A 12,469-nucleotide genomic window follows, 5' to 3' on the forward strand; every position below is an offset into this window, starting at 1 on the left:
CTCAGGTCCTAGCAAACAAAATGTGTGATGTTGTTTCAGTCTGTCTTAGAAAAGCTTTTTAAACCACACCTCTGCTCACACACTCTGTGCTGTGGGCTGGATTGGATGTCACTCACTCTGATCCTATTGTTCATTGTAACACCATCACTCTGGCTGTCCCAGGAATCCAAACCCACCTCACTGGTCACAAGTGAAGACGAGGGAGCCCTGTCCTGTCAAAGAACACTCCAGCGTTTCCACTTTTATCCATCTGGACTAAGACGACTGCTTCCCATATCTGCACCGGGAGAATAAAACAGACTTCTTCCATTTTCTGCCATTCATAAATATTAAATCTATCCCACTGATTACTCTTAACCACTGCCCAGGTAAGTGAACATGACAATGTGTTTTGTGATTATTGCTGCATCACATTGTCACATCTTTTGGTAACAGTTAAATCAGTTTTATTAGTTTTTTGAAACAAATATTCGAAGTTGTATGCTATAGCAAATATGCTATATATTGTAAACTACCTAACTAACTGCATTTAGGTCTGACACTGTCTCATAATGAATGATACATCGAAATCAATTTTTTCAGCTGAGAATCTGTAACGCTCATAGACTGACATTGAAGACAGTGACAGTACTCAAAGGAGCTCTGAAAAGTGCTTTTTAGTCGATTTCAAGCTGAAACTCAGAACAAAAAAATTGGTTCTGACCAGGTTAAATCTATAGCATAAGTTACCATGGCAATAACCAAGTGAAAAGGAAGCTACCTTCATAGGATGGAAAACTGTGGCTTCAGACTCAACATACCTCACTAACCTCCTACTATCACTATCACTTATTGGTACACCCCTCAGGGGGCCCAAAGCAAATGATATGACTTAATACGTATAGTTCTGGCTCTGCATTTAGGGACTAAATACTGGTGGAAACATCTCTTCTCTCACTGACTGGTATTGTGAAAAATATCAGTTACCAGGCAAGCAAGCTAAACAAACATGATACAATACTGTGAAATAAAACTCATGAAACACAAAAAAAAACAAAAAACAAAAAACATAACGTTTCAGCACAGATTTGGCCTCATTTAACTCTCCCTCCCTAGAGTTTCATCCTGCCTTCACCCTCCTCTGTTCCAGCAGTCAGATGGAGCCCATGTCCTCACTGAACGACAGTGTGCCGCCTCATATAAATGGCCATTATCACTCTGGTTATGGAGAAGCCATCACATCTGAGTGAGTGTAAAAAAATCGACATAGAAATTAAATATTTAATGCACCACATTTGGCCTTTTTATGAATTATTGTTTTGCCTTTACAGACACGTCACCAGTCAACAGCGTTACAACACTGGCAGAAATAAAAGCAAAGTTCGTCTCAATGACCAGCTGTGAGTAGCCATTGATAATCATAAAAATAGTCATTATTAACATGAATGACGACGTTTATTTTGTTTCTTTTCTCAGCATACCAAAACCAACTGATCTAAATATAGCGTGAGTACTTTCTGATTGTTAGACTGATTTATTTCCCCTCTTGCATTAAAGGCTTCTTTTGTCCCAAAATACAATTCATTTTTATTTAATTTCCTGGTAACTCTAACAGGGAGAAAATGATAAAGATTGCCACTCCAAAAGAGCATCCCTATTCATCCCACATCTCCAAGTTTGCAATGTTCCCATCCTTCCACCCTCCAGATGACCCCGACACAGGAGTCAGAGCTGCTTCCCAAACCTTCCTCCACCCCCACGTCCCAAATAGCGCACCGGACGTCACTCTGCTGAGCAAAACTATAGGTAAGAGGGCAACATGTTGTGGTGAAAGGTGATGTTATAATAAAGGTTTCCAGAGAGATTTATATTTGTCTTCATGTGCAGGCAGCCCATACAGACACGAGGTCTTGAGGACACCCATGAAAACCAGGAAGAAAGCTGTTATGTGGCCCGGAGAACACGGCTTCTTTGATGTGAGTAGTGAAATACTGTATTTGGCTCCACATTGTCACTAATAATTGCTCTGATCCTTTTCTAAATGCACCAATGTTCTTTCTCAAGCATACAAAGCCACTGAAGGGACACACCCAGGTCTTCTACCCCACTCCTCCAAAGACAGTGCAGCCCAACCCTAAACTTCGTGACTGGGATTTATCGTTATCTGAGCGGACGAGCAACATGCTGAAAAATTTGGAAAGGACACACTGGGTCACCTCCTACCAAATGCACCACACAGGTAGGCACCCAATAGGTTAGGGACTGCACAAAAGTTACCAGGATGGGGAGCGGGCCTGATGCAGATGCAGTCTATCACTGACATGTTCAGGAACATGTGGTCATGAATGAATGGGAGCAGGGATAAATATTCAAGGGAATCTGTACCCTCAATTTCCTACCTCAAGACATAAGCCGTTTTCTCACACAATTCCAAAACAGTGCCCTAGCAGATTGTGCAGAAGGCAGGACATGATGAGTTTCCAAATCTCATCGTCTCTCCAGTTACCCACTCGTTCACGGAGTAACGTCTGTTTAATGTCCAGTACAAATTGATTCAGACATGACATGCTGCTCCTATTTTAATTTATTGTAATGTCTACACCATTCCAGGTTGTGATTGTAAGCGGTAACATTGTAGGGATGAGCATGTAAAGGGTTACATCTGTCTGAAGAAAGACAATCACAAGACACTGCTGATGACATATTTGAATCTACGACTTGTTTACGGTCTAGCATTTAAAACATTACTTATCTTGCAAACTTGTTAATTATTACACACATTACAAAAACAGCTCCTCATCCGTCATGTTGTGTGTATGCATACATTAGTCTTGCCCTGGCTTCTTCCCTTACGTTTCATAGCGGTTGGCATCTGTAAGTTTTGCTTTACCGTCATTTGCCCATTCCACCATTGCCATGGCATGTGTGAAAAGGTGCAAGACGGAAATGTTCCTAAATGAACTAGCTGTGCCTGAAATGTTATCTCATTAATTTATTGGGGACTATATTATTAGAAACTTTATCAGGAACTACTAAAGAGGCTTTATATTTCATGCAAAGACGGGACTATTGTTCTCTGCATATAGCAAAGCAAACCTTTATGAACTATGGCACACATGGAAGCTGTGCCTATTGCAAGGGAAGGCTGAAATGAAATACAATCCATCCCCTGCTGTCCCAAAAATGTTAGACTACCATTCTTTCAGCGAAAAGAAAAATGACAGCCTTCTCCTTCTTCTCTCACCCCTCTCCTCCCCAAATATTATTGTTCAGTCCCTTAGCAGGAAGCTGAAAAAGAGCGTGTAAGAACACAGAGTACACTTTGTTGTTGGTAAAGATGAAAGCCTGTGTGTGCAGCCGCTTTGTAAAATAATCCAGTAACGATATGTATCATTTTAAGATCAATAACCAATAATACTGTATTTGATATTTCTAAGGATCAGGGCCTGCAAATCCTCTTAAGATAGACGACTTCAAGGAAAAATTGAATGACATCACCGGGGCGAATTCACACACTGCACCACTGGTAAAATATCTGGGAACATTGTACCTTTTTACAGAAGCATTAACAGTGTGCAATACTAATCCTATTGAATTCCTTTCCCAACAGAGAGAAAGGTCCTTTCCTGCATTTGTTCCCTCTAAACCCAGAGGAGGAAGTAGAAGAAGACAGGGGAGCACCTGCAGTACCGCTGCTGCTGAACTCCCAAATCTATCTCCAGCTCCAAACCAAGGCACTGTTTCAGCTACTATGAACCAACACAGGCCACAGGAGATCACAGCTAAGCTTAATGAGGCACCAGATCCAAACCAAAGGGGTCATAGTCAATCAAAGTACAGCTCTGGCTCCACAGAAGCACAGAGCACCGAGCTGTCCCAGGAGGTCTTACACAAACAACAAACTGAGAGCAAAAGCTCTGCGCACGAGGGCAGGGAGAGAGAAAACTGCAGAGTCCAGTTTTATGAAAGTCCAATGCAAGTATCAGTGTCACACAGCAGCCAAGAGGCTAACGCTGCCACAGAGCAACCTCTAGAACTGAACCACCGCCCACTTTCCCAGGGAGAGATGGAGGTCAACAGGGAGAAAAGCCTGTGTGTAAAGGATGAACCCAGCAGCACAAAGGAATATTTTAAAGCTGGAAAAAATGTATGTAGCATTAGTCCGTCATCCATCGCCAAAGACCTAGCAGGTATTGAATCTCATGCTGAGTTATCATCAAGGGCAGCGTCAGAGCAGGGGAAACTGGTAAAGAGCAGAGAGCTGCCACATAGTCTCTGTAACCCCTGCATCCTGCCGAGGCCTCCTGTCCTGCCTGGCATTCACCCGGTGGACAGATTTGGGACTGTGGGTGGGGAAGCCACATCTCTCAGCCTCCGGGACCTTCAAAATTCATTCAGTAAGTCAAAGGCCCATCACGACTTTAACAGCTCCATCACACGTGCTGCTGTGAACCTGAGAGACAATGTCGTCACAGGGAGAAAACACGACTTCTATGGGATCAACTGTTACTACCTGCATGGATAACCTGACGGACATTTTTACAGCCTTGAAGCAAAGATTATTGTCCTCCAACCACTCAAAGCGCCTTTACACAACATGTCATATTCACACACTGGTGGCTGAGGCTTCTATACAAGATGTCACGTGCTTCTCAGTTTTAAACAGTCACACACACTCAGTGGACCATTAGTAGACGACCTGCTCTATCTCCTGCACCATAAAAAATAATAGTCGTAATGATTTTAATCTTTGAAGCAAGCGAATAAAGTTTAACCACCACTGAATAATTTAATGTTGAAACTTTTCAGAGCTGCATTGTGAAAGCGAGACTTACAGGGAACCAATCCAAATGCGGATGATGTAATTATTCTGTAGCCATTACACTGTGCAATCAACATTCAGTTTATAAGTTAAAGTAAAATTTGTCATTTTCTACTCTAACACAGCATTTATAGCATTGAATTGTGAGAAAACATCTGATTTTATATGTTCTCAATTCCCCTTGAAATTTTCAGAGGGTCATCTAAAATGGTGAAGCCTCAAAAATTTTGATTTTAAGATTTAAGGTTGAAAATGTGGATGGTTTCATGTAGAAAATCGGAGTGTCTAATATTTAAAAAGATTGCATCAAGTTGCTCATTCATTGAATGTTCTGATTTTTAAAAAATAAATCAATAAAAGCAAAAGAAAAAAATCAGGTTGCTCATATTAGATTGGTCCATTTCAAAAATTTTAAAATTTGACAAAATCAAATCCAGTTTCTCGAATATGGACATTTCTATCAGAATGACTGAAAAAAAAAGAAAATTCTTAGGGGACAGTCACACCAATTAAAACACTTACATTCTGAATGATTGTACTAAAAATAAAATATTTTAATGCAATCAATTCAGAGGTGTTTCAGTTTCAACATTATCCGTGGCTGAATTTCACAATAAGATATTCAGTGGCTTCTACTTCTAAGGCTCAAGTTATTATGGCTATAAGTTTCTATCACACTATTCATACCCAAAAATGGTTGTCACAAAAACAGTGACAGTAACAGCTTTCTGATTTCTCACATGCTCTCAATAAAACAGTTTGTGATTCATATGTGTTCAAGCAGCCATCCAGACTGTTTATTTAACTCAGTACTTCCTCAATATTTCGTAGTAAACAGCCAATTTGCAGCACATTGTTAATTAGCTCTTTGCTTCTAAGCATTTAATTTGCAGTATTCATTAGAGATGTATTATAGAATAATGGTCTTACATAAGGCTCCCATAAGCCACGGCTGATTGCAAGGGTGAAATAAAAGGAACAGCCTTCAAAGCTCACTTCTGAGTTCAGCCTGCCTGCACAGTCCACACAGAGGGAATATTCAGCGGCTGTAAATTCATAATGCTGCACAGATGAATACTTTGGTCTTTACTGCAACCTTTTCTAATTTTACAGGAGAAAACTTGTATGAAGATGATTTTTTTCCCCCTTCCAAAATGTCACACAGAGTTCACCACACAGCATTGTGTTGGCTGTATTATGGAATCCACCCCTCTGTATCGTAGGTGCTGCAGTAACCTTCCAGCTCGCCGGTGTGAAAGGAAAAAAATGCCTTTTTGCACGTAATCTGTTGCAGTCAGGACTCTGTGTGAAAGGTTTCTTTTTGTGACAGAAAGTCCTTGAGCAGCAGCCTGCAGCCTTGTGTGATATAACAGCCTCTCATTCAGACTTTGAGGGGAAAAAAGCAATGATAATAGCTCTCACAGCAAAATGGACCTGTGCAGTTTTTTCCCTGAATATTGTAGACACGCTGTAAGGCTATTTCTAATCAAGATAAGATTGGTGGTATTGTTGTTTTTATTTGTTACTTGTTTTGCTATTGTGCATGTGCAACAAATCCTGCTTTCATAAAAGAAAACATGCACTTATGTCACATTCAAAATTACATTAAATTTTAAACTTGCTTCTCTGAGTGGGCATATGCAAATCTTTTGTTTGTCAAACACTGTTTGCAAATATATTTTTTTGTTTTACATGTTTGTCATTATGCCATGAGCATGACTGTAAAGCTGTGATTCAACCATATGTCCAGCAGGTGGCAGCATATCATCATTTTTGGTCCCAAGTTTTGTCATTTATCATTCTGACTTCATTTCCTCTTATCTTAGGACAGTTATCTTGTCATTTTGGCTCCTTTGACATAACTTTTACCATATCACCCAGTTCCCAAAAACAGATAAGCGTAATTCCACTTCTTATCTACCAGTGGACACAAGAATGTGTCATGAAAATGCATTTGCAATTAAATCATAATTAAAAGTCCCCAGTTAAATGACTCACTTGCGGAGTGATGAGTTTGACCGTGTGTGTCCTTGTTTTTTGGGGTCCTCCGCAATACGTCACGGAAAATAAGCTGTCAATGACACAAGCCACGCCCCCTTAAAGGTGACGCTAAGCTATGGCTGCAGTTTAATTGGAGTTGGCTTGAGTCAGTCACGCACCACCGCCCTCCCACATACAGCGGTGGAGAGACTGATGCTCCTCAGAGCGGGTTCTGGACGGTGCATGTGTGTGCATGTCAGACTGGAGAGTGCTGTGTGTTTGAGGCTGTAGTTAAAGTGTCTCCTGTTTATTGGCTGTGTTTTCTCAGTAGGGTGAGATAAAGCGACTGTTCCCAACATCTCTGTCCTCATCACCTGGAATTCAAATCTGCAACTCTGTCAAGGTGAGTGCGGCTTTTTCCTCCTCTGATAAGAAAAAATCAGTTTCATTTTGTTGGAAATGATGTGAGTCGTTTAAAAGTTCACTGCAGTGCTTTTTTTTCTTGCTCTTTGAGGCAGCATATACCTGAGACATTTCCCAACACTTAAACAGCTGCACAATGTCAGTGTTCACTTGTTAAAGCTTCAAAGTGAAACTACACTTATCAATACATCACTTTGAACACCGGATTAAACTCTCCTGTTGGGTTTCCTCACACAGTCGATGTTTTGCAGTATTCCTGTTGTGATCATAACATGTGATTCACACAACAAACACCAGTAGATCCTTTTAGTCTCCATGGTAACTCTGAGCCATCTTCCTCTTTCTCTATACAACTATAGACAAGTATCTACTAGTTTTCATATGTATCAATACACAGGATGAGAGCAGCAAGAGAAGCCAGTCACAAGCCAACATTATGAATAATGTGCCCTCATGTATGAGTGGCTGTATCTCTCAAGCTGAGTGAGAGTGGATGTAGGTGTGTGTGATAGGATCCATTTTCAGATTTAATCAGAGCCGGAGCTCAGCATCTCAGTCAGTAGACAGCAGTGGTGTAGTGGAGGGTTTACACAGGTCTTTATGGGGAAGACCCACCTATCAACCAAAAAGACACTGGAATATTTAGGCAAGTATACCCAACCTACCCATCTACCCATATACACCCAACTCATCAACTACCGACATTGTTTAAAGATGGCAGACAAAAGTGAATATGTACGCCATTTTATAGCCAACTCCCTCATAATTACAGTTTTGTGTAAATCCACCATAATAACAGTGACACTCATGCTGAATGTGGGGTTTTTACCAAAACCTTCCACTCAAATGTCTACGTTAATCCCAAAAAAATGTGGTTGAGTGAAAGCTGTTCTGTTCGGTCCTGTGGCTCACTTGCAGAGTGGCTATAATTTTAGGACTTACAGGGTTATTTCGGCTCTTATGGGTGTTGTGTCAACAGTGCAACAGAGGAGGCTTTTCAGGGGCTGTTTGTGTATATTGGAACTTATGGGAGGCTCAATAGGGGCTGTTGAGAGTTACATGACATGGAGGAAAGAAGGTGGACGGTGCTCACGTCCTGCCTCAGATTGGTATGCAGGTGAAGGGCAAATCACAAACAGTGGAAAAACTCGCAGAGGCTGGACACTTTGCTTTTGTGTTCAGTTGGCTCAGAGTGTTATTTGTTTGCCAGTGTGTTATTCTTCCCCTTGCAGCTCCTGAGGTTTTTCTTTCCTATCACACCCAAGTCAGTGATTGCAGTCAAACACAGGGAGACTGTGAAAGAGAGGAATCAATAGAATCTGTGGAATGCAGCAGGAAAGTAAAAAAACAAAAACGTCTTTGTCTGTGCAAGACATATACTTAAAACAGCAGTGGGGCATTGCATTGCATGAGGTCACCTCCACTGTAATTTCAGCTTTCCCCCAGCACCGAGCTGAATCTTTGAATAAATGTGCACAAGCTGTAATTTATTCAGTCGCCAAGTTATTCAGTAACCTGTGTAGCAGTGCTCCAGCGCTTTTCTTTAGAAAAAAAGAAAGAAAGAAAGATATGTCTTTTGAATATCCACTAAACAACAAGTAAATAATGCAGGAAGTGGATAAATAGGAGTAGCAGAGCAGCTGCTGTGAGCAGCATATCGTGCGTGTGGCAGGTGTTGCCTCGACTTGTGTAGGCGGGTAGGCCTCCATAAATAATTCATGTGGTTTCACATGTAAACAGGTAGATGTGGTTTTGGTCCACAGAGAAAGTTGTGAACCATATCTGCTTTTTCTTACATTTCAATTTGCAGACATTTTGTAGTTTGGGTAAAAATGATAAAAAACTGTTTGTTCCACTAAGTAGCACAGACTAAAAGCATGAAATAACAAAAATAATAGAGTTTCACTTGTGTTGAATAAATAAAATCATCAGTGAGTGTCTAGATATTTTGTTATTTTGTGTGTCTGCTTGTTTTCCAGTCAGAGTGACCTGGACTGTGTCATTAGTGACATGTTTTTAATGGCAGGTAGCTGCTCTTGTCCTCAGCCTCCTGGCAGGCATCAAAGAGACGCTGAAGGAAGCTGCTTTCATAAGTCACTTAGATTCAGATCAGGTAACAGCATGCAATTTTAACAAGAGCAGCACTAGCAGATACTTTTAACTGAAACAATACAGCTTTGGTCATTCTCTTGTATTTGGCTGAATTATTCAAACAGTTTAGGATGGCAGCTCTGAGATGGAGAGTAAGATTTTTTAGTTTATCTTTTCTCATTTTTCCATCTGGACAAGGGGTCATTGCTGAGACATTGTATTTTGAAGTAATACCTAGCTATGTATAATCATAAAGACTGTGACTTCTGTCTGTTTTAGATAATAATTATCACTGTAATGATTTCATTTGAAAAACTGTTACATGATAATCACTTTCCAAAATGATGGATGTTCCTGATAGCACCTTGTCGGTTGTGGTTCTTCTATTCAAATTCTGCCAACAACAACAGTTTTGTTTCAGACTGCATAGGATCAGCTAAATTTCACCCCTGCTTGTTGGCACAACAGTAGCAGTATCAAATTTTACTGAGAGAGACAGAGAGTTTCATCCCAGCCGGTTAAAAAACAGAGCTGTGAGAGTGTGAACATTTATACAGCGTATAACAATGTTGTGCACCATAAAAGAAAAACTTTAGGGTCTTGGTCCTCTCGGTTCACCCAAACATGGCGTCTCTGGTCAGGAGCATGTGCATTTTGGATCAGAGTCTAGACCAGGGATACTCAGGGGCAAGTTAATAAACAATTATTAATAATATATTAGTATATATAATACATTAATCGCCTGCTTTCCACCTTTCTGTCTGTCATCTTTGCCAAGAGGCAAATCCAGTTGCAGCAGCTCCACACAGGTCTGGTGTACGCAGGGGTGTTTCTTGGATTTTACATCTTTCGGAGCTCAGCCCAGACCACTGTTGGAGGGTCCTTCCCTGGCACTTTTTTAGTAGTTTTTCTTTGTTAAATTATTATTTAAGGAGTGGCCTCTAGCTCAGTGAGTAGAGTGTCTGCCCCATGTAGGCTGAGTCCTTTGCAGCGGCCCGGGTTCAGTTTCAGCCTGCGGCCCTTTGCTGCATGTCATCCCCAATCTCTCTCCCTTTCCTGTCACTTTCTATCTACACTGTAATAAGGCAAAAAGCCCAAAAACTAGTCTTTAAAAATAGTGCTTTTTAAAGTGATCAAAACGAAAAAAAAAAGAAAATCCCCAAACCCCTATTGCGGGCTAGATTTGACCTGTGGGCTGTAAGTTGAGCATTACTGTTCTGGACTGTGTAAATTTGATGCGGTGTGTGTGATAGATATTCAGTGCTGCTTTTCTTGGGGTTGTCTGGCATTTTAAGTCATGCACGAGGCATGGATCGCAGATGTCTGTCTGTGGGTCAGTCGGTCCACCTCCACCACTTTGATTCAGATATCTCAACAGCAGGTGGGTGCATTGCCATGAAAATTACCCTTGTGTTAAGTAGGGCTGCAACTAACGATTATTTTCATTGTCGACTAATCTGTCAATGATTTCTTAGTCGACTAATCATTTTATCAAAAAAAAGTGTGTAAAATGTTGAAAAATGTCGATCTGTCTCTCCCAAACCCCAAAATGATGTCATCTAATGTCTTGTTTCGTACTCACGCCAAAGGGTTTCAGTTCACCGTCATGGGAGAGTGTGTAAAGCTGCCAATATTTGAACGTAAGAAGCTGCAATAAGTATTTTGGGGTACTTTTATAGTACTTTTCTATGAAAAATGACAAACCGATTATTCGACTACTAAAATAGTCACCAATTATTTCTATAGTCGATCAGTCATTGACTAGTCGTTGCAGCCCTAGTGTTAAGTGCTAATTAGTAATTGTTGCCATGCTGACAAGCTAAACTAAAATGGTGAACCTGGTTAATACAACCTGCTATGCATCAGCGTGTTAGCATTGTCACTGTGAGCATGTCAAACCACAAAAACAACACAAGCTTGTCAGCGACAGCTCGAGTCAGTTTCTGGTGCTGTGACAGTCAATCTCGTATGATATACTCTACAGACAGGGAGTCACGCTGTGAGCTCATCCACACTCCAGTCCAGAGTTTAAGCATCAAGTAAATCTCTCAAGATGTGGTACTCTTCTTCTCAGTCGGACAGTTTATCTCTGTCTGTCCATAAATGGAAGGTAACGGAAGACGATGCCATGTCTAAATATATCTGCACTCCAAGGACTTGGTCGTGGCAGTACAGATGTTCCTTCCAGTTTTTTGTGATATCTGCTTTTTAGGCTTATTTTTTACACACTGTTATGAGGAAGGATCAGCATACTAACAATGACAACTGCCCTCTCAATAACATCATCATCCTCCACTCTGGGTCAACACCTCTGAATTAATATGAGAATAGAGGTGGAGATGCTGCTGTTGCATCCTAATCGGAGCAGTGGTTGAGTGGAAAGCGATGTAGTCTTTAATTTGGGAGAGCAACAGCTGGATTGGCTGTCACGCAAGTTGCTGCACGACACATCGAGAAGAGCACTTCGCACATATGTTTTTCCCCATTCTATTGTCATTGAGCTAAGCTGTGATGATACTCCATCCTAATGAGCTGGTGTTGAGTTATGAGGCTGTCAGACTCCCTCACACTGTGAATATAATAAAGGAGAGGACCTCTGCCACACTCAGGGCAAACATGAGAAGAAATAGATGTAGGAAGAGAGGGGGATGATGGGGTTGTGTGAGGGGAGGGAGTGCGTTGAGGATGTGGTTGATTAACAGGATGCGTTTGTGAGAGGGTACGATAGAAAGCCTGTCAAACATGAATGTCAAGGAGTTGTAGGCATGAATGAAAAGACGCCTTATGCTGCAGGAAGTTAGCGAGGAGGGACTCTATTAGTCTCTCCCTCATTATTGCAACCATACCTCTGCAAGCAATTTCTCTTGGGGTGAATATGATAAGTAGAGAAGGCTTCAAACTCCATTTCATCCCACTAAAAATGTAAGATTGCTGATAGCGAAGACAGACATGCACGCTCCAAGCTCAGCAGCTTGAGCCTGGTTTTTGGAGTGGCTCCTTCTGGCCTTGGCAACCTTTCACTACGACGTCTTAAGCAGATCAGGGGCATGCATTGCCATCTGCGTGTTTCTTTCAAAGAAGGTGTGGCAGTACACGCGGACGTGGGCTGGCAAGCGTGCTTAGTCGAGAGATGTACTAATGAATAATAGATCTGATGCTGGGATGAAGCCAGTT

General features: G+C 41.2%; 2 protein-coding genes across 4 annotated transcripts in view; both read left to right on the forward strand.

Annotated features, from left to right (window-relative positions):
- Positions 1 to 1,136: 1,136 nt before the first annotated feature.
- LOC126391928 (uncharacterized protein C7orf31 homolog) lies at positions 1,137 to 4,951 on the forward strand. Its single transcript, XM_050046943.1, has 8 exons — positions 1,137 to 1,225; positions 1,311 to 1,379; positions 1,456 to 1,485; positions 1,595 to 1,785; positions 1,867 to 1,955; positions 2,044 to 2,218; positions 3,417 to 3,505; positions 3,590 to 4,951. Exons 1-8 carry the CDS (start codon positions 1,137 to 1,139, stop codon positions 4,502 to 4,504), a joined length of 1,647 nt encoding a protein of 548 aa, XP_049902900.1. The 3' UTR covers positions 4,505 to 4,951.
- A 2,024-nt stretch (positions 4,952 to 6,975) lies between these two features.
- osbpl3b (oxysterol binding protein-like 3b) overlaps positions 6,976 to 12,469 on the forward strand; it is a 37,616-nt gene continuing 32,122 nt past the window's right edge. For 2 of the 3 annotated variants that reach the window (XM_050046890.1, XM_050046891.1), the window contains exon 1: positions 6,977 to 7,184. The gene's annotated coding sequence lies outside the window, so the exon portion shown is untranslated. Of the gene's footprint in view, positions 7,185 to 12,469 lie in introns of all 3 variants that reach the window. The other variant, XM_050046889.1, reaches the window with a different exon arrangement.

This window comes from Epinephelus moara, chromosome 6, assembly GCF_006386435.1.
Source record: "Epinephelus moara isolate mb chromosome 6, YSFRI_EMoa_1.0, whole genome shotgun sequence".
Taxonomy (NCBI): Eukaryota; Metazoa; Chordata; class Actinopteri; order Perciformes; family Serranidae; genus Epinephelus; species Epinephelus moara.

Bases quoted from the DNA above. Each gene is read 5' to 3' on its own strand.
- LOC126391928 (XM_050046943.1), top strand. From the start codon at position 1,137: ATGGAGCCCATGTCCTCACTGAACGACAGTGTGCCGCCTCATATAAAT. The intron at 1,226-1,310 runs GTGAGTGTAAAA...TTGCCTTTACAG, and splicing joins GGAGAAGCCATCACATCTGA to ACACGTCACCAGTCAACAGC. The intron at 1,486-1,594 runs GTGAGTACTTTC...TAACTCTAACAG, and splicing joins CCAACTGATCTAAATATAGC to GGAGAAAATGATAAAGATTG.